At 51.1% G+C, this 21360-nt stretch overlaps 6 protein-coding genes across 6 annotated transcripts; 4 read left to right on the top strand and 2 right to left on the bottom strand.

Moving 5' to 3' along the window:
• Window positions 1-473: 473 nt before the first annotated feature.
• On the bottom strand, window positions 474-2768 carry nimA (serine/threonine protein kinase nimA; the record flags this gene model as incomplete). The annotated part of the gene is made up of 4 exons (XM_057266978.1): window positions 474-781; window positions 852-2535; window positions 2598-2650; window positions 2717-2768. 4 exons carry the CDS (start codon window positions 2766-2768, stop codon window positions 474-476), a joined length of 2097 nt encoding a protein of 698 aa, XP_057121179.1.
• Window positions 2769-3433: 665 nt separating this feature from the next.
• N7481_007758 (ankyrin repeat and BTB/POZ domain protein) lies at window positions 3434-5435 on the top strand (the record flags this gene model as incomplete). Its single annotated transcript, XM_057266977.1, has 4 exons — window positions 3434-3667; window positions 3735-3790; window positions 3841-3885; window positions 3929-5435. The coding sequence occupies 4 exons, from the start codon at window positions 3434-3436 to the stop codon at window positions 5433-5435; spliced, it is 1842 nt and encodes a 613-aa protein (XP_057121178.1).
• Window positions 5436-6576: 1141 nt separating this feature from the next.
• N7481_007757 (uncharacterized protein) lies at window positions 6577-6942 on the bottom strand (the record flags this gene model as incomplete). The annotated part of the gene is made up of 2 exons (XM_057266976.1): window positions 6577-6762; window positions 6829-6942. 2 exons carry the CDS (start codon window positions 6940-6942, stop codon window positions 6577-6579), a joined length of 300 nt encoding a protein of 99 aa, XP_057121177.1.
• Window positions 6943-7203: 261 nt separating this feature from the next.
• Window positions 7204-11099, top strand: N7481_007756 (DNA repair ATPase SMC5; the record flags this gene model as incomplete). Its single annotated transcript, XM_057266975.1, has 8 exons — window positions 7204-7333; window positions 7368-7672; window positions 7745-8656; window positions 8718-8891; window positions 8941-9600; window positions 9652-9724; window positions 9777-9904; window positions 9960-11099. 8 exons carry the CDS (start codon window positions 7204-7206, stop codon window positions 11097-11099), a joined length of 3522 nt encoding a protein of 1173 aa, XP_057121176.1.
• A 931-nt stretch (window positions 11100-12030) lies between these two features.
• Window positions 12031-12335, top strand: N7481_007755 (uncharacterized protein; the record flags this gene model as incomplete). Its single annotated transcript, XM_057266974.1, has 2 exons — window positions 12031-12156; window positions 12213-12335. 2 exons carry the CDS (start codon window positions 12031-12033, stop codon window positions 12333-12335), a joined length of 249 nt encoding a protein of 82 aa, XP_057121175.1.
• Window positions 12336-20342: 8007 nt separating this feature from the next.
• N7481_007754 (C2H2-type zinc finger protein) lies at window positions 20343-21314 on the top strand (the record flags this gene model as incomplete). The annotated part of the gene is made up of 2 exons (XM_057266973.1): window positions 20343-20523; window positions 20593-21314. 2 exons carry the CDS (start codon window positions 20343-20345, stop codon window positions 21312-21314), a joined length of 903 nt encoding a protein of 300 aa, XP_057121174.1.
• Window positions 21315-21360: the final 46 nt, after the last annotated feature.

The raw sequence follows: 21360 nt of genomic DNA, 5'->3' as shown, positions 1-21360 counted from the left end.
CCATATAGGGGGTAGAAATCGCAAGCAAGCCCAGAGCACAGCTTGCTGATGAAGTAAGCAAAGCAGAAAAGCAAAAAGGCCGTCACCAGTAGAAAACTGGGGCATCAAAAATGTACATGAAACTCCTCTTCCGGGGAATGATTAAGAAGCAAAGGATTTGGGGGCATCACAGCGTGACAAAGGAAAAACAAAGGGAAAAAAAGAGTCAGTCGAGTCAGGGGCCAGCAAAAGAAAGCTGGCGAAAAAAACCACACAAATCGTTGTGATAGTGTGAACAAGAAAATCTCCAAGCCCAACTCCATGACATAACAAATAGGTATGCGCAAGAAGAGAAAAATGAAAAGAAAAACCAGAGATCTTCCCCCGGGATCATCACCGTCGACCTCAACGCCGTTACACGAATAAAAGTCTGCGCCAAAATATGGTTGGAAAAAAGTCGGGAAAATCCGAAAGATGCGCGAGAAGATCACAGTTTACCGCAGATTGCGGATGATCTTCTTCCCTCGGGCCAGGAACGGGCTCGGCATCTCGTCGCGCTCGGGGTCCCAAATCGCAGGAGGCTCGCGCTCAGAGCATCTGAGGCTGGAGGTCGCACGGGAGTCGCTAGCACATCGCTTAACCTCATCCATCGAACGGCCACCAGCACGGGCCTGGGCAAGTTCGACCAAGGTACGGCCACCCATGTTGCGCTGCATCACAGCCTTGTACATCTCATCACCACCAGCGTTGAGCTTGGATGGAGATTGCTTCGAACCAGTCTTACGGGTTGGAGAACCGGCATCTGCGGCGAGATTGGCGGAAGATGGGATCTTGGAGAGACGTCGGTGGGGGGGACTTCGAGCGGCTGTCACTCATGCTGCTGCGGTCTTCGGAGCGAGTAGGGGAGACGGATGTTGATTGAGGCAGGCGAGATCCGTTCGAGGGGAAAAGGGGTGGCTGAGTGTTGAGTTTTTGCACGAGGGTCGCTGTGTTCTGGCGGAGGAGCTGTCGGGGGTGAGCCTTGAAGGGATCAGGCTTGACCTTGGGGCGGGTGGGTGATGGGAGGTCTGGTGTGTCGTCTTCGTCATCTGAGTAGGCTAGGGTTGGCTCCCATTTCGCCTTTTGGCGCTCAGCTTCCGCGAAGATGTTTCGAGAACCTGCAGTCGCAGACGTACGCCGTGGCGACAAAGAAAGGGAAGCGATGGAGATAGGAGAAGGCTCGGCCATCTGAACATCCTGCGGAGAGTCCACCACGGTTGTTTTTGAGCGGCAGAGAGGAGTGCGAGTCTCTCGCTTTTGCTTCATAGTGTTGGATGTGGGAGATTCTAACGAAAGCTGGCTGATATCGGTGCTGGGAGGGGTACCGGCATCATCAGTAGTTGAAGAGCGTGAGGTTTGGCCGCTGGCTCGAGATGATGTTCGAGGGCCTGAACGACGGAGGCTTGCACGGAAGGCTTCCTCGCGAGAGTTGCTATTGCTCTTCTGCTTCTGTTTCTCTTTTTCGACTTCGATGGAGACTCGCTCCTGGACCTCACTCTCGAATCGCTTGCGAAGTCGATCCAATTCATTTTGCACCTGTCGGTCAATCTCCAACCGCGCCTTCACCTCCCACTCTCTTCGAACGGTGCTTTCGATCTCGGTCTTCAATTGTTGTTTTTCCTTCTCCGCTTTGGCCAGAGTTTGCTCGATCTCGCGAACCTTCTGAACGGCAACCTCTTCGCGGCGTCGGAGAATCTTACCAAGATCTACAACCTCCTTCTCCTTTCGCATGAGACGGATGATAGGGAGGTTGATTAGCGCGGCAGTGTCAGGGCGGTGATCGGGGTTGACTCGCAAGCAGCTCCCAATTACATTCTTCAACTCCGGGGAGTAGCAATCAGGGAGAGCGTTGAATTTGCCCTCGCGGATCTTCTGGACCAGCTGGATGTGTGTTCGAGCGTTGAAAGGGGGCTCTTTGGCGCAAAGCTCATACATGATACATCCAACGGCCCAAATGTCTGAGCGAAGAGTGTATTTTTCGGCGGCACAGATCTCTGGGGACATGTAGAAGGGGGTACCGACATATGTGGAGGCAAAGTCGTGGGACTGCATCTGCTTGGAAAGACCAAAGTCACCCAGCTTGACAGTGTTGTCGCTTCCAAGGAAGATGTTCTCCGGCTTCAGGTCTCGGTGGAGAATAGTGACCTGTCCTTGCTTTCCCTTGAGACCGGATGCCTTGGCCTGCTGTCCCAGAATATTGGATCCAACCTCAGCGGGATCGTGGCCATAATGGCAGCGGAAAAGGGCGGTCACGAGTTGAGATAGGATGCGCCAAACGAACTCCTCCTCCGCATATTTATTGACCTTCTTAAGGTTCTTGATGACCATGCTCAGATCTCCACCACCGCAGTATTCCATGTACAGATACAGATCCTGGCTGGCCTTGAGGTGTTCGCGATGGTAGTAAGCGACGATGTTCGGGTGTCGGAGGGAGCTTAAGATGTTGAACTCAGCGGTGAGTTGCTCTCGCTCTTTTTGGGACATTTTGATGTAGTTGATCTCTTTGCGGCAGAGAATCTGTGAATCTGTTAGGGCGAACCCAAGAATGGCATCATCGAATCGGACGAAAGGCCACTCACGAATCCATCTGTCTTCCGCTTCACCTTGCGAATGATCCCGAAGGAACCGCATCCTATAGGAGATATTTGTTAAATGAGATACAAGCAGATGGGAGGACCTAGGGTTGGGTCAGACGTACCGATCTTTTCCAAGATCTCATACTTGTCCGCCTCAGCCAAAGCAATCGCCATGGCTGTAGATGTATGTAGCAGACAAGGGAGTTGATTCAAAGGGTGTCGAGTTTAGAGGAAAGAGGAAGAGGGATAAGTCGAATGCTCAATGAGCAGGAGGCGAGCAGAAATTGAGGTCCCTGTTTAGTTAGTGGAGGAAATTGGAGAAGGAAAAGGCACGCAACGGTGCTTCGAATAGAAGAAGATCGCTGGTCGTTAGTCGGTTGTTTGGGTGGAGGCGGTTGCTCAGCAACGACCATCGTCACGGAGCCTATCCTTTCCCGGCAGGCGGTCAGGCCGCTCACGTCAAGGGTGTAGCATCCACACAGTCCTCAAAGAGTGGAACCATTGGAATAGTTGAGACAAGGGATTTGTGGGGAATAGGTAAATTTATGAGCTGGTGAATTCTCCAATTGTCTGTCAATCAAATATTCACTTATTTAATGCAGCGACTGAACATGGAGAATTGTATACTTCCAATAGACCTGATTGGCTGCCGCGGAGCCCGAGGCCGGCCCGATCCTGGGTCACATGATCCCTTATCGATAAGGTGCCATTTCCTGCGGGCATGGAATCCTATTGGAATGCCCGCATTTCATCATCCCACTTTGTGCTTCGTGCTCTGTGGCAGCCTTTCCTCCCAAGTCAACACCGGCTACCTGCAGATAGCATTCTGGCGGATTGAAATGGAGGAACCAACGGTATTGCGTAAGGACCAGTTGGAGATAAGTTTCCACAAGGAGAAGAAATTGATCCAGGAGGGCACTATCAAAGATGACAACCCATTGGACCTGAGTGAGCCATTCCGAGACCTCTGCAGTGCTTGCCGAAAGGGCGATCTGAAAGTCTGCCAGGAAAAAATCACCGAAGGAGTCAATGTCAATGCCCGCGACCTTTACGACTATACGCCTTTGATTTTGGTGGGTGCTGGGAACCGCGGCAAACGCACATCTCGATCATGCAGTTAACCGAAATCACACCAAACAGGCCAGCCTGTGCGGGCATTATGAAGTCGCACGGCTGTTGCTCGAATCTGGGGCCCTGTGTGAACGAGATACATTCCAGGGTGAGAGGTAACTACAACACCCAACAGGACGGACACTGGATATCCCACTGGTGATGAGGAGTGTTGTCTCTTGTAAGCGTCGTGGGCTGACGAAGATATATCTCTTGCTCTGTAGATGTCTGTATAATGCTCTCAACGACCGTATCCGCAATCTCCTCCTCGAATATGACTACTCCAAGTCTACCGATCCTCTGCAGCCCCTCGCTGCCCATATAGCCTCACTCCTTACTCGAGACTCCCCCATCACCACCGATATCGTGGTAACTGCGAATGATGAGTCCATCCACCTGCACAAATTTATCCTCGCTGCCCGCTCCCCTTACTTCGAGGGTAAACTTTCCACCGCCCCCGATTCAACAGCGTGGAATATCCCCAGCCACATTCCACCCCAGGCATTTAGCGCTGCTATAAGGTATCTTTACTTGGGCGAAGCTCCACGGGAATTACGAGGTGGCCCTGGAACTGGGTTCACCGAGACGGAGGTCTTTGCGGGGATCGACAGAATTGCGAAATATCTTGAGATTGAAAGCCTGGTGGACAGTATACTCGAGAGTGGAGATCGACGACTTGCTCGACAGAGAAGGACGTTGGAGCTATCTAAAGGCAGAGATCAATTAGAGAATTGGTTCCGCACGAATGTGCTTGGCAACAAGATTGTGGTTGAGACATCGAAGGCGAGCGAAGTGAAATGGGATCATGATAATCACATCTTTGCAGATGTTCTTCTCCGCGCGGATGAGCTACCCGAAGACGCCGAGGATGCTGGCACAGCCGACGGCCAGCAAAAGTCCACATTATTCCCATGCCACCGAGCGATGCTGCTCCGCTCGGAGTTCTTCCAAGCCATGTTCACCTCTTCTTTCCGCGAGGCCCATGTCACGGATAACCTGCACATTATTGACGTCGATTGCTCACCAGAAGTATTAGAGATCATCCTGACATTCCTATACACGGAAAGGGCCGATTTCCCTCTCGATGTCGCTGTCGATGTGTTATTTGCAGCCGACATGCTTTTCATCGAGAAGCTCAAGACCAAGGCTGCTGTCGTCATCAGTACCCTAGGAAGCGGAGGGCTCTCGCAAGAAGAAGCGGCGAAAACAAGAGGCGATGTCGACGAGGATGACATTGACATTTACTCAATCATGCGCGCCGCTTGGTTAACCCGAGTCCAGCGACTCGAAGAATTCGCTGCTCGGTACCTTGCCTACCGGTTGGAAGCCCACATTGATTCGGCCGACTTCGCGGAGCTCATACAAGAATCCGCATCGCGTATCCAACTACGACAGGAGACTGATACTATTGAATTGCTGGATGACATTCGATTCTATCTGAATGAGCGATTCCGGTTAAGATTTGACGATGCTGGCCTCGACGAGATGTTGAATGGGCAACAGGCGCCTCCAGCGGACGCCACAGACGAAATTTCCGGAATTACTGATGGTGTCGACGCGTTAAATGTTTCCCGGCCGGTTGAGCAGCCCGTTGAAGCTGATGGGCACCGTGTAATTCGTACCTTAGACGGTGCGATCGTTGAAGATGAATTCTCCGAAGACGCGATGAACTACGAAATTCTGATGGAAAAACTGGATGCTCTTCTGGAAACTCTCAATCTCGAAGCTTAGATGCATTGGACGACTATGAATATAAGAAGTGAAGAATATATCCACACGAATGCGAAATAGATTTTGTGCGCTTCAAGTTTTAGAACATTGACTTCAAGTTTTTGTGCTGGTATCCGCCGGGCGTGACGCGCTGTCTCATAGTAAAAGTGCATGGGCAAAAACTGCCTAGGATTTCGCTCCAGCACTTCCTGCATAACCCACATTTTGACTAGCAGGACTCAGGACTGCGCGATCATGATACATATCCAACATGAGCATTTGAACCAAAACAACACCGGGCGTTACATGCCTACCTAATACACCGTGACGGCAAAACGTGGACTCCGACTCGGAGGTCCCCTGGCGCTGAAACCTACCAAGTCCAGAATACCATGATTGCCCAGGTGCACAACCATGCCTACTAGTATTTGGAAAGAAATGCGGTACTATTTCCATAGCCTGGGATACTTGAGTGTTTTACCTATGAATTACTATCTCACTCAGGCTCTCTGACGCTAGAGAATGTTCCAATACTAGTGGAGATATATATCTCGCCAGAATCTGAGACGGCAAAACGTGACCACGAACTCGGGATACTAGGACTACTCGTGTATAGAATGTTTAATAATTAAATCTTCCAAGATCTAAAGATATATATGTCCAAGTTCAAGTATTGTTATATTTACAAATAATGTGCAAATTATTATAGAATCTGACGTCGTCGTCCGCCATATCAGCGCAGTTCCGGAGACCCGCCCCTCTTAGTGACATAAGAGGTAGCTCGGCAAGGTTCAAATCTATACCACGTCCCAAGAAGACGACTTCGGTCATATGGGCCATGCATTCGGTATGATGTATGTAGACACCGTTGATTCCAGATGCAATTGGTGGTAGGCGTTAAGGTTGGCTGGAGGTAGACTCATGTGGACATATTTCCCAGACAAAGGAATGGGCGATAGATACCACGTTAGATATCAACTCATCATTCAGCAGAGAAGAGAGCTTTTTCAGCCAAGAACCGGGATAAGACGTCATGAGCTGAGAAGTGTGCACGGCATCCGCCACGCAAGTCCTCGGTGATACCCGATTCCAGACTCAAGGTCAGAATCTGGCATCGGCCGCCTTTGTTGTTTTTGAAAGACAAAATATAGGAGCCCTTCACTTATTGACCTCCACCTGGTTGGTTCTGATTGTCGGAGGCCTTCATTTCTTTCTTCTTCTGGATCTTCTCCTCTAGCTCGCGAATCTGGGTTTCGATTAGCCCTTTCCGGGCAGTCAAGTTGGATCGCATTCCCCGGAGAGCCTTCATTTGTTCGTCAAAGGTAGCGTCCTGGCGTTGCTTTTTGGTCTATTTGTGAAACAAAGAAACACCAGTCAGTGGCTCAACCTTTCCATTGCGCAGATCCCGGCTCACCTGGGAGATCTCCTCTGTGGTCTTGATTCCAGCCCCATAGAGGGATCCTGCGATTGTGATTGAGGTGACAGCCGCCGTCAAAATCAGACGGCGAACATTTTGAGGTGACGGCATCGTTCGGAGACTGCGGAGAGCAGCAAAGCAAAGCAAAGCAAGCCAAGCCAAGTCAAGCAGAAAGCAGAAGCCGCGGAGGCCCACACCGCCTTGAGCTTTCCGCCTTCCTTATCGGGCCAGATAGTCGACGCGTCGACGCGATTCGCGGGCCAGTCACGATCACCATACTCGTTTGCTCTCCCAGTTTCTCCAGTTTCTCCCAGTTTTCCTTGTCGCTATTCCTACGCATTTCATGGCTTCGCATGCCATCGACTTGTGAAAATGCCATCCCAGACTTCGGTCCCCCAACGTCGAAGTCACGAGGATTCCGACGAGGATGACTCCGACTCATCCCACCCCACCTCAGGTCCCAATATCAAGCGCCAACGCCTGAGCCCCACGGAGGAAGCCAGTGAGGAGGATGAAAGTGGAAACACTGAAGCCAGCGAGGGGGGGCAACGATAGTAATGACGATGACGACGACGATGACGACAACCAGAGCGAAACAAGTGAGGACATGGATGCTGCAGGCGCAAGAGCTATCGCTCAGCAGCCAGTTGTTGACCATGGAGTCGGCCCGGGAGGTTACAAGCCGGGTGCAATTGTGCGCATCAAAGTGACCAATTTTGTGACCTACACCTCGGCGGAATTCTTCCCTGGTCCCAAGTTAAACATGGTCATTGGGCCCAACGGTACGGGCAAGAGTACCTTGGTCTGCGCGATTTGTCTTGGTCTCGGATGGGGTCCTCAGGTAATGTCGATTCCGATGAATACATGATTTCTACTGTGAAGGTTCATAGCTAATGCACCATGGGATAAATAGCACCTCGGACGCGCAAAAGATGTCGGCGAATTCGTCAAACATGGCTGCTCAGAAGCGAAAATCGAGATCGAGCTTGCTGGACGACCAAAACTGTCATTCAACCCGGTGATCACCCGCACAATCAAACGCGACGGAAACAAAAATGTATACACCTTGAACAGGGCCCCTTCTGGATGGAAGGAAGTTCGCAAGCTAGCACAATCATTTGCGATCCAGGTCGACAACCTCTGCCAGTTCCTGCCTCAAGACAAAGTCTCCGAGTTTGCAGCTTTGACACCCATCGAACTTCTTCACTCGACACAGCGAGCAGTAGCTGGGCCGGAGATGGTAGAATGGCACAACGGCCTCAAAACTTTCCGCAGCGAGCAAAAGCAAGTCGAGATAGACAGTCGCGCGGACCGGGAAATGTTGAAAAATCTCGAGGACCGACAGGAAAGTCAGCGAGAGGTCGTGCAAAGGATGCGCGAGCGAGATGTCATCAAGCAGAAGATGGAACTCCTTGAATTTATACGCCCCGTAGTCGAATACAGAGACTACCACGCTGAGTTCATAGCGTTGAAAGAAAGGAAGGCCGCTATTGACCAGGCCTATGATCGACTCAAGTTGGAAGTCGAACCCGCGTTGCGATCTATCAATGCGAAGCAAGAATATTCCGAACAAATCACCGCTGCGAAACAGCATCGCAAGGAGCAGGTGGAGAAGTTGTCAAGGATAGCTGAAACGCGCGGGAAGAAAATTGAAGACTTGAAAGGCTCTATCAAAGCACTGGATAACGATATCGAGGCAGAACGAAAGTCGGGCCAAAAGCACAAACAAGAGGCCACAAATGCATCGCAAACGATCGCACGACTGAAAAGGGAGTATGAGGATGAACCTGTGGAGTTTGATCCCGACCACTACAATGAACGACTGGTAAGAGGGACCCAAGAAACCCTTAATGTACCATTTCCACTTGCTGACCCTTATATCACAGAGAGAGAAACGACTTGAAAAGCGTGAGCTTGACGCCAAGGCAGAGGAAATGAAAGCACGGAGGGCCCCATGGCTCGAGCGAGGAAAGGCTCTGAAGTCAAAAATCGCGGAATCTGAACAACAATTGGAACACTTAGATTCAGCGATCGGAAAACAAGAGTTCAAGTTGAAATTGGTATCACCCGACTCACTGAAACTCTACCATTGGATTCTCCAGAATCAAGACAAATTCGAACACGAAATCTTTGGGCCCCCCCATGGTGACCTGCTCTGTGCCTGATCCAAAGTATGCCGATGTCATTGAATCCCTTTTCCATAAGTCCGATTATACGGTTTTCACAGTGCAGAGCCGGAATGATTTCCGCACGCTCCAGAGGAATATCGCCGAACAGAAGCTTGCAGATATCAGTATCAAAACATGTTCCCAACCACTTGGCCACTTTACCGCGCCTGACTTCGATATTCAAAGTCTTGGATTCGATGGATGGGCCAATGACTTTCTGACCGGGCCCGATCCAGTTATTGCCATGCTTTGTATGGAGAACCGACTGAATCAAACACCGGTTGGCCTGCGTGAAATTTCCGAGGAAGCTTTTGCGCAGATGGAAAACGGTTCTCTCAATTCGTGGGTATCTGGCAAGCACAGTTATAACGTCACTCGCCGCCGAGAGTATGGTCCTGGTGCCCAATCAACTCGTGTTCGCCAGGTCAAGCCTGCGCAGGCCTGGACCGCAAAGCCTGCAGATGCATCTGTCAAGCAACGGTACCTCGATGATATCCGCCAGAGCAGAGAAGAGCTCGCCGAGCTCCAGGCCAAGGTGGTTTCAGACAAAGCCGCGGCGGCTGAACTTATAGCTGATCACAGGCGAGTTCAAGATGAATACGTACGTTTCTCCTCGAAATCTCTGGCATACTTTATACTAACTTGCTACCAGGATAATATCGAGAGCGAGAAGTCTGAGAAGCAGACTGCACATACAAATTGGCGGTCCATTCCCGATAGACTTGGTATGCCAATAAATATTGTTCCTACTGGACCAGTTTGCTAATCACCCTACAGTCCAGCACGAGCAGAGGCAAAAGACATTCACCGATCTTTTCGAAAAAGTAAGAGAACGGGTGTACGGCCACCGAAATAGGCAGGATGAAATCTCCATCGAAAGGGCTAAGGCTACAATAGAATACTCCGTAAGATGACTATCAAGATTGGAATTGACTAGAGACAAGTGCTAATGACCTTTAGGATGCTGCCGAGAAACTTCGTCAAGCCTACGAGGAACTCATGAAAGCTGAGATGCGACATCTGGAAGCGAATTCTGATCTTCAAACCCTGAAAATCCGAGAGAGTGATGTTACGAAAATGCTCGAGGAGAAACGCCTAGAGTCCGTTCAGGTTTCCAACGAATACAAAGAAGGAACCAAAAAGGGAAGAATTATGCTAGCCAAGGCAAAGCAGACTACCAGTGCAATCAAAGAGAAAGAGGGCGGGGCTGAGCTCCTCGATTCAATCAGGGAAGATGGTTACAACACAGACCAACTCAATGCAGACATTGACTCTAAAAGAGCCGAGCTAGAATTCACCCATGGTGGAAACGAGAGTATGATCCAAGAGTTTGAGCAACGCGAGCGCCAGATCGACAAGCTACAGAGCAAACTTGGTGAGTTGAACAAGAAGCTGAGCGACTACAGCGAGGCCATCAACGAACTCCGCCAAAAATGGGAGCCAGTGTTGGATGCCCTCGTCAGCAAAATCAGTCACGCTTTCTCCGACTCATTTGCACGCATCGGCTGTGCCGGCCAATGCACTTTGGAAAAGGTGAGAACCGAGGCTGGGCCGAACAACGACCCTCCCGCCGAGTATGAGTATGATCAATGGGCGATTGAAATCCACGTCAAGTTCCGCGAAAGCGAAGAGTTGGCACTCTTGAATGCTTATCGTCAATCCGGTGGCGAGCGAGCCGTCAGCACCATATTCTACCTAATGGCTCTGCAATCGCTCTCAGCCTCGCCATTCCGCGTCGTCGACGAGATCAACCAGGGTATGGATCCTCGAAATGAGCGCATGGTGCACGGTCGCTTGGTTGACATTGCGTGTGCGTCGAGCAATGGAGAAACAGACGAGGAAGGCAATGTCATCGGCGGCGGCGGCGGAGGTCAATACTTCCTCATCACGCCGAAGCTGCTCAACGGACTGTCCTATAAGCCCGGTATGCAGGTGCTTTGTATCTACAGTGGTGAACATATGCCCGAGAACTACGCGAAACTGAACTTTGGCCTGGCGATTCGAAACATGAAAACGATCGTTGCGGAAAGCGGAAGGTCGACTGGCAAGAATCAGGCCCGAGCCATCGCAGACCCTCACCAGGTGGATGTTTATACCTAGCGGCGAACGAGATTTCTGCTTAATATTTGTTCTTTACTTTTACATATTGTTTTTCTTTGAGATACTCAACGCTGGTTTTTGTTTTAGCGACACTCTATCTATTCATCAGGAGCCAATTCATGTCAGGTTTATTTAATTCGAGCAATCAATCATGGGAAGGGACCATGGTCGGCGCACTGAGCGTTATGGTTCCTATACTTTTTTCTCTCTCTAAACTTTACAACTGTTATTCTTTCTTATGCATGTCTTGGTAGCATGTTTCGAAATCTCGTGTCTGCACCGGCTGACCTTGTTCAGCGCTCAATGGCCCCAGAGATGAAATTCTAGATTCTAGATTCTAATCGTTTTCGAAGCGGGTACCGGTCAAAGCACACTCATTTCAGCTTCACGGACATCATACACCCATTTCTCTTCAACCCCACCCTGGAACTACATCATGAGGGGTTGAATGCTTCACCTCAAGTACTCCGTACTCACTGCCTTGAATCATCTCAACATATCAAGGCAGAGTCAAGGCAGCTCCAATGCAGTATCAACGAGTATCAACCACGGAGCTGGAGCCTGGCCCCACTAGGAGGTTAATTAATATCCATCCATTCATGCATCATCGGCCGCTCCGTGTCCGTGCCCATGTCCACCATCCCCTCTCCCAGCCTCTCGGTAGTTGGGATTCGGAGATTAGAAGCAAGAAAGAAAGTCATGAGCATCAAAAAGACCAAAAATCACAGGTGGGCCAAGGCCAAGCCAGCGAAGATGTGACGAGGCTGCATCAAACGAGGCGTTACATTATGATTACATAGCGATCGCCGTCGATCAAGCAAAATGCCGCAAGGTCAGTGCCGGAAGGTTGGCGAAATGGTGGGAGACGGGGGCCTCCGTCGAAGGTTCTCTCTCCACCGGCGAAGATCCCCAATTAAACAGATTGGCATCCATGCTCGGATCAGACCAGACGACCGAAGTGGACAAGATCGGGTCTTGGCCTGCGCAAAGGCTCGCTCTCTGCTTTTTCCCTCCCCCCTTGCGACTTCGCTTCGGCGGCGAGCAGATCCTCGTGCAGGTAAGGCCAGTTGGGTTAAGAGGCGAATGGACGCTTCGTTACGCTGTGTCATGCAGATCGACCACCGGGCGTTTCCGCCGCAGATCACAGGCTCCATCTCGGAGGTTTTGCATGCCAATCGTTGGGCGACGTTGGGCAGTCCCTCGCTACGACCAACTCTAAATTGTCTCTTTGTGTAGCTCACAGCACAGGGCCCCAGTTCTGCTTTGCCTTTGCCTTTGGCTTTTGCCTTTGTCTTTTGGGAAGCTTTTCCCTTTACGCCGCCCCCATCCCTTCCCCTCCTTGTCTCTCTCGGCCACAGTCCGCACCCAAAATGTGGCCTGGGTCTCATGCTGACCGTGGTGCCATCCACTCTTTACGAGAATCGGTTGTTGTGGATTTCTTATTGCTTATGCTCTCGTTTTTGGGCTCTTTTGGATTGCTGCACCTTCATGCGTTGTCCATCTGCCCTCTTCCCTGCCCCTCCATCCCAGCGTAAACGTACTGCACGCACATACGTACATAGGATATGTACTGTACAGGGCTGATCGCCACTGCGCCCCATCTGCTTGGTGGAGGCTGGGAAAGGGATGATTGGCCCGATATTCCACGATCCTGTCAAGAATCCTCATGGCGATCCGGCCAGTCAAATCCACACAATGAGCGTGGAGTGGTTTCACCTGAGCAAACCGGTCTCAACCAACACGTTGCATAGCCCATATGTCCCGCGCATGGACCAAGATGTGCTGCCTCCGCATGTTTGGCGGGGCCCTACGCTTGGACTTCTCCAAAAGGTGTACGGAGTACTCGTAAAGTTAACTCTGCAGTGCTACTCGACAAAGTTATGGTTCAATTCACCGCCCTTCCTTTTTCGCCTCCGGTGATGGCATCCCACATCCATCCACATCCATGTCCCACATTCGGATCCCACATCTTATATCCCACATCCGTTCTCTATGCAATCTGGTTGGTGGCGGTGGTGCTCATGGTTACTGGGACCCCACGAAAAAAAAAAGGAGAAAAAGAAAAAATGACGCACCAAACAAACTAAACCAATCCCCCTCGATATCGGAAAGGATGCGATGCCCCCAATGAGACCCCCCTGTTTAATTCAATGTCCTTGCGAATATGTCGTACTCCATACTCCGTACTGCGTACAGTGCGCGGTCATCCGTTCGCCCGTCATATCTGGAGAATCGAGAGTTTACTCGTACGAGTATTCCGTACTGAATTATGACCAGCCCCTACCCCCTGCAAAGTGAGGGTCCCTTCGGAAACTTATCATCCTGTAGGATCACCGCGTCCAAAACGGCGGCTTGATTGTGGTCGACGCATCGAACCCTCTAGCCAGACCGTTGATTTCCTAGCATCCAGCCTCCCGAACGCCATGACGAGGGTGGCAGACGATGTATCATGTTTCCATGACCGAGCCAGCTGATGCGTGAGCTGTCTGGAGATGAAGTACGATGAACAAAGTAAAAAATAAAAATAAATGCGGGCGGCTACAATGCCCAAACAGAGGGCTCCAACGGGCTTTTCTGTATGTATAACAAGGTCACAGTTCCAATTCCCCCAAGCCCGAAGGAAGCACGGGCCGCCGGGGGATGGATGTGAAAATGAAATGACAAGGCGCGACCGGTCGATCCTCGGCGCCTACAGTACAGCCACAGGGTTAACAGCGCATCACGCTTTAGCAGCATGCGGTGCGTCTCGCAGATACCGTACCAAGAGTACCGAAGTACCTTCCATACGAACAAGGCTGGGGATCGGATCTTCTCCAACGGCCCATAACGTGGTCGAGGCTCGGAGATATATCGACAGGGGCGGCCAATCTACAATAGTACATACTATCATGTACAGACAGCCCTGGCGAGCGATGTACTGCCATACCATGATGCCCAGGCGTGCAATGATGGCACAACGCAGGCCAATTTAGGGGCGTGTTCCGATCCCAGCGTCGCACGACGTGTCGCACAATCGCGACCACGAATTGACAGGGCGGATTCAGATCTGGACGAGCAGATGACATCCCCTGAAACCGAATCTTTGGGCAAGGGTGTGTGGGTGTGGGTGGATGCGAGCTATGTTCATAGGCACCAGGCGGGTTGGAGGAAGAAGCAAAAGCAGGTCAGGTCAGGTCATTTCATCTCATCTCATCACACCACACCTCATTTCCCAGAGGTTGCCTTACTGGCTGCATTTGCTTTGCAGTTGCATTCATTGCTGGCCTGGACAGGGCATTGGCTTTAACAAACCCCAACAACTCCGTACCCCATACGTTCAAGCTCCAACCCAACCCAGTCCAATCCAATCCGAGTAGCGAAGCCTAAAGTGAAACACACAGCGATGTCCGTGGGCCTACGGAGTATGGACATACAGCTCAGCGGCAGTGGATAGACTAGTTTGACTCTGCCACCAGGATGGGATCCAATGGAGATGGTAGTGTGCATTCCCTTACACCGGGCTGGGACAATTCAGGCCGAGAACTTGTCGCATGGCAATGCAACCATGCAACCGTGGGATGATCTACCAGTCACAGCAACGAAGGGGACGGATTGGTGGGGGAGTGGGAGAATGGGAGGATGGGGGCGTAAAGTGTAAAGTGAAGCAAATTACTCCGTACTCCGTATCCGTACATACGAAGTAAAACAAAGCAAAGAAATGGAGAGTTTCGAGAGATCCGCCATGCTCGCGAGTCGCGCATTGACTTGCTTCGTATCTAAGTATGTTGAGTGTTGTACACACCGTACCCTGTACAGTATTCCTCCATACATACGCAAATATCGGGTCATCCTGGATAATAGACCGATCCTTGTTTGAAGCATGTGCTGAACTCTGTTCTTCGGTAATCCCTGTCGAAGGATGGAAGAATTCATTACCGATGGCGAGGGCGATCATTCTAGGATCTGCCTTTAGTGTACTCTCTACGTACACTTTACGAGTTAGTTCGGGGTAGGTGTACTTGTGATCAAACTGTTGTGCTCGGGTTCTCCGAGTGACTCAACAGGGATGGCTAGTTGCGTTGCGCTGCCACCGTATTGCTTTTCTTTTTCTTTTTGCAGGGCATGAAACGAGCGCCGGGGGCTTGCTTCGGGAAGTGGATGGCATGAAGACTGAAAAACAGATCCTGGAATCCGTAGTGCATACGTACATGGGTTCCTGGATGCCGCGCAATTTGATGATGACTACGGTGTACACGGGATATACTCCGGTATGGAGGACCATATAATGGGGAGTCAACTCAAACTACTAACTAGTACAAAGTAAGAAGACAAAAAAACAAAACAAAAACAAAAACAAAAATAAAGAAGTATCCTTGTCCACACTACTTACGAGCATTGGATCGTAATTCTATACGGAGTCCCAAATTATGCTTCCGGCCCCCAAGCTAGTCTACAACACCTGGATCATACCCACCTGAAAGGATTGCAAACAAGGGGGGTCACCGCTGTGGTTGCCTTGCCTTACTGTATATAGTACCATGCTATGGCCGAGGCATTTCCGTTCTCCGAGTTCACCGAAGCGCGAATCATGATCTGCTCCTACGACAATCCTGTTCCTGCACACTCCAGAATCCCATCTCTCATCTCACATCCTCCACAATAAACCTCCACTAAGTACGGAGTACAGCCAGGGTAAAATATGTCCGATAAGTCCGGCGATCATAAATAACCAAACCACCTCCCCAAAGCAGCTACTGCATAACGCCTCGACCTAGCCAAACAGGAAAGGCCAAAAACAAAAAGCCGAAAAAGAAAAGGAAAAAGAAAGAAAGGGGCCCCACGGCCGATCCCACACGGGGTTTATACCTAATATAGACTGGCGTGGAAGGTCGTGCATGCGGCATGCGGTGGGCAGTGTGGATGGTCGCTAAGATCCCGGCACTAAAACCCTAGTCTACATACACATCGACAGGGGGAAGGGCGATCGTTGATGTGTGACCTTGACCCTCGGTCCCGGGTGACGAACAGGTGAAGTGTTTCACCACGGCTGACACAGTCGTAGGCCGAGGCGAGATCGTTTGATCTTCTGTCGATCTGCGCAGCCTCCCGCCCAGCGTCGCTTGGATTTCCTGTTTAGCTGACAGCCCAGCCCAGCCCCAAGCCTACCCAGCCCCAGCCCGAGCTCGAGCTCGAGCCCGAGCCCGAGCCCCTAATGCTAATGCTACCCTAGATGTCTTTACTTTTGTGCATAGCATAGGGAGTATCCTGACTTGCAGTATACTTGATGATTTGCACTCCTGATGATCATGCTGAATGCTGATGATCATATCATGCTGGCTCTACCCCCTCTACTCCATACTCCGTGTTCTACCGGATTTGGGTTTCACGATAGTTTTTGTTTGCTTTTACTTTTAAGTTATTTTACGAAGAGCGATCGGGAAGAGCAGGCACGGCAGGTCCAGAATCCTGGGAAGCGTGGAAATGAGAAAGTGTTTCATTTCCATCGTCATTATGTCTCTGAGAGGATTAATAATGTCAAAATGCCGACTTACTTACCCGTACTCCGTCCCCTTTCTACATTCTACTCCATAGTCCGATCTCCGTACCCCGTTGAGCGTTGGACCCTCGGTTCCCTAGTATACGAAGGGGGAGCATAGAAATCAGTGCGTCGGAGACACTGCCCGAAAGGAGCTATGGCCAGCGGTTGTCTTGGTTGTCTGGGATGGGATGATCCACCGGGGCGATCCCGCCGGAAAAGGAAGGAGGTTAGGCGCCTGTGACAGGTCCGCGTCAGTAGAACACGTCAGTCCACGTGAGGAAGCATAATTCATATAATTCATGGTGAAGGACTGTCTGATCTTATCATGCTGGTGAGTTGGGGATATTCTTAGAATGGACTATTGATTCGGAGAGCAACTAGACCCTAGGGGGAGGATTATTACAGGAGTACTGTACTAGCAGCAGGAGCAGGAGCAGGAGCAGGAGCATCGGGCGAATGACCAGAAGAGTTCAAGCGAAACCTTATGCAACATGGAATCTGCATCTGCAGATGCATCTGCGCCTTCATCTGCAACTACGGGGGACGTTAGATGAAGGCCGGATCCGGGGTGATACTGACTAGTATACCTACAGTACTGTAGGTATTTACGTATGGTATAATACATACCCGTGCTTTCCCGCGATTCCCGGATTCCCGGATTGGCCTGGGATTTTCCCAGATTGCCGGGTCTAAACCACCTTCCCAAGGCGGGCAACGCCGGACTCGCAGATCTTCGTCGAGTTCTAGGAGGGAGAAGAGGGCATTTGCCTCAATTTTCAGTTCGGCACAGAATAGAGTACATGACATGTATGGATATGGAGTACGAGTTCATCAAGTACGAGTATCTACCTTATGCACGATATACTCCGTATAACATCACATTGATCCCTGATCACCATCACAGATCACTGGCCAGATAGGTCAGATGCATCTGCATGCAAGTGCCATGTGTTCGTCAACCCGCGTGGCTCGCTCCTTGTGCTTGTGCGACACTGTACAGTACTGCAGTCCGCGGCCCCACTGATGACGATGGGCAAATGAGTACGGAGTACGAGTAGCAAAAGCAAATCTGTTTGAGAAATCAAGGGATGATGATGGATATTGCGTATGTTCCAAACTGTCACAGCCAGAATACGACCGAATACGGAAGACGGGTAAAGTAGAAAAGGGGGGGAGGATCTCGCGTGGCACTGGGGCCCATGCCCCGGATGATCCCCGATCGATCCCCACGAATCCGGGCGAATAGCTGAAAAGGGAATCCTGACTCAGGGATTACCCTGCGGTGTGCAGCAAGCTAGGCGTTGTGCCCGACCCTAGCTATTCCTCCGTCACTATTGCAACACATCCTAGGCATCTAACACATAGTCAGTCCCTGAAGAGTGGTAATCGGATCCGGGAATGAATCTAGGGGGTTGGGTGGACTGGGACCCCAAAAGAAATTAAATTATCACCGACAGACAGGACCGGGCCACACTTTCTCCCCCTACGAGTACTGTGTTCCTGCAAAACCTTAGGCTGGGCAATACGAGAAGGGAAGGAAAAGTCGACAGAGTTCCAGCAGTTCCAGCAGTTCCAGCAAAGTTCTGTGGAAATGAAGAGCGACCGCACCCACCAGAGTCAGAATCTCGGCAGAGTTGAAGTCAAAAAAGAAAAGCAAAAAAGAAAAAAAGGTTGCTTTGGCTTTTTTGACCTTCCTTCGTGGGATGAATGGGGTCGTGGACGTTCTGGACTCTTGATTAATCTGGTACGACCGGGTCCTGGGAATGTCCCACTAGGGGCCACTGAGGGGTGGGGGGAGCAGGCAGAGAGGAGCCCCATCATCGCCGTGGTGATTGATTACCCAGGGGTACTCGACATTCCTGGTTACCAGAGCCGCATCCAATCAAGGCGGGTGGAATAGTAAAACCGGGTCTTGCGCTAGTCGATCCCGAGTGAAATGCCGAGGGTTGAGGTGGTGGGTTTCCAGAAGGCGATCAGGAGGATCGTCGCGGATCATGACATAGAACAGGCATGGCGAGCCAGCAGGCCAGCAGGCCAGCCACCGTGGCTGGATAATATGATTATACTGTAGTGGTCTTGGTATGACCCTCAACTATCCTCCGTACAAGTAGTGACATGCCCTACAGGGGATATCTCTGCCCCTTCCCTATACCTCCCTATGCCTCCATGCCTCCATTCCCCCTATACGAATGTCTCTGCTGTCCCCTGGCCCTGCCTCCCTGCCTGTTCTCACAGTCTGCTTATTCAACGGCACGCACAGAGCAGGCGATCCCACCCAAAACGACCGAGTGGAGCTCGCTTCCACGAGGCCGGGATGGCGGGTCCCGCCAACGGCCAATCCCCGATGTGCAGAATGTGCACAGACTGAGCAGATTATCAGACCAGACGAGGCTGGTACGGAGTACGGATACCATGCTCGTATCGTAGTACGGAGGAAACTGGAGTCAACTGGAGTCAAAGCATGATCACCTTCCAGAACTGCAGATCGACGATCGCTTTTTGGGAGCTCCCCGTGGGTCGATTGGATCTTCAGGAGGCCCTGCGATCACCGACCTTCTTAGAATAGTAACAGCGACAGCAATCCGCAATCTGCGGTCGGCAATCACAAGTATGTCACTTGGTCTTTGTGACCTTGGCCCTCCAGGTGGACACACTGCGATTGACATTTAACCTCTGCGGTCTCTGGTCGAAGGCAAAGCTAAGGCAAAGCAAAAGCAAAAGCAAAGCAAGGGTTACGAACAAGGTTGTCTTAAGCGAGCCACATGGCAAGCGCTTGGAGCCGCCACCCGTCATTTACTACGGTATTCTGTGTACGTTGTACTGGTGTACAGTGTATCCTAAGGTTGAGTAAGGAGGATCGGAGTTATGTACAGATCGGGTTAGCGCAGGAGTTCTCACCTTCCCTTTTTGGTTGCCACGCGACAATCTGACAAGAAATCTGGGGCGACCTTAGAGCTGTATTCCGTAGTCGGAGTTGGTAGAAATAGATGGATTGAGTATGAGTATACAGCTGGTAGTAGTATTATTCGTAGTAGGAGTATACGACAAGGTACACTGTTACCAGTAGATACTATGTGCCATATTCTACTCCGTAGAGTATGCTATACTCTTACCCCTACGATCAGTAATCATCTGAGATACTTCTACTAATGCAAAAGTGAAACAAGATCGACGCGATCAGTTCGGTGCGATCAACCGTTTATGGAGCTGAGCGCGATGTGACAGGTAAGCAGGATCTGCACTAACCGTAGCCGAGGACGGGGACTTTCCGGGCTTCCAATTTGGGTTAGCTTAGTACAATACATACATACCCAGCATAGTGTATACTAGTAGTATACTCTATACAGTAGTATAGGTACTGTACACTGTACGCCGTACTGTACATACCGCGTGGCCCCCCACTGGTTAATCTCCGACTCTGGTACGAGTATACTCCTTTCTCATTAATCTTTAATTTAATTCTTTTCCTTTTACTTTTACTTTTACTTTTAATATTAATATCTTTTCCCTTCTCAATTAAGCTTTGGAACCGACCGTCTCACTTGGTAAATTAAAATTACATCCACTTTCTCCCCCGTCGGCATCGGCCGGCGATCATCCACGCGAGATTTCCCACCTCCAACTCCATCCATACATAACCCTCGTGTCTGCCCATCTTCTTCACCTTTCCCTCCCAAGTCCACTCAACCCCAACCACTCCCAATCCTCACATCCTTATCCTCATCATGGATCTAGCCAGTCTCCTCCACGCCGCTCCTAAGCGCGCTTGCCCCGAGGACTATGACTATCCTACTACATACAAGCGCTCCCCGCAACCACCTCTCTCCCCCCCGGTGGAGGACCAGCCCAAGTGCTCGCTGCCTTCGATCACTGCTCTCCTCGAGGGTGCTGATGGTCATTCTGCCAGTGAGTTTATCAAAAAAAAAAAACCATCTGAACCATATCATATCCACTTGATACTAACCCACCTCCCAGAACGTCAACGCCTGAGCCCACCTGCTCACCAGCGCGATGCCCGCTACGACACTGTCCATCTCCCACCAACACCACCATTGCGCCCTGGTTCCGGCTCCGGCCACCACCACAGCCACAGCAGCTCTCCAGTCGAGGCCAAAGATGTCCACCGCGCCTCCGTCTCCTCAACAAGCTCTCACTCCCACCACCACCATCACCACGGGCCTTACGCTTCACCCGCACCAAGCGTCTCATCATACACCTCCCCAGTTGATGGACCTGTGTACTACCGCCCCCAAACAACCACAACGTTTGCGCCTAGCATCCCACCAACCCTTTCCCACCCTCAATCAGGCTCCCCACCACACACCCAGCAGTCTCTGCCCCAACAATCTCAATCTCAAGCCGCCGGCCCTACTACCGCCGCACCCCCTGCCTCTTCTCCATCTCTCATCTCCCCAGTCACTCCCGCCTGGCAACACCACCACTACTTCCCCCCTTCAACCGCAACACCTTACCAGCAAAACCACGACCGATATATCTGCCGCACTTGCCACAAGGCTTTCTCCCGCCCTTCTTCGCTGCGCATCCACTCCCACTCGCACACCGGCGAGAAGCCATTCCGCTGCACTCACGCCGGCTGTGGCAAGGCCTTCTCTGTACGCAGCAACATGAAGCGCCACGAGCGTGGTTGTCACTCTGGCCGTGCGGTGCCACCTCCTGCTACGGCTCTGGTTGCTTAAATTAAGAGTTGATTGAGAGCATGGTGTTCTTTGTTTTGCTCTTTGC

Source organism: Penicillium waksmanii (genome assembly GCF_028829765.1).
Source record: "Penicillium waksmanii strain IBT 27052 chromosome Unknown utg000007l:1.0-4314555.0:1.0-4317578.0, whole genome shotgun sequence".
Lineage (NCBI taxonomy): Eukaryota > Fungi > Ascomycota > Eurotiomycetes > Eurotiales > Aspergillaceae > Penicillium > Penicillium waksmanii.
The sequence above is the reverse complement of the archived record's forward strand: the minus strand, read 5'-3'. Positions and strand labels throughout refer to the sequence as shown.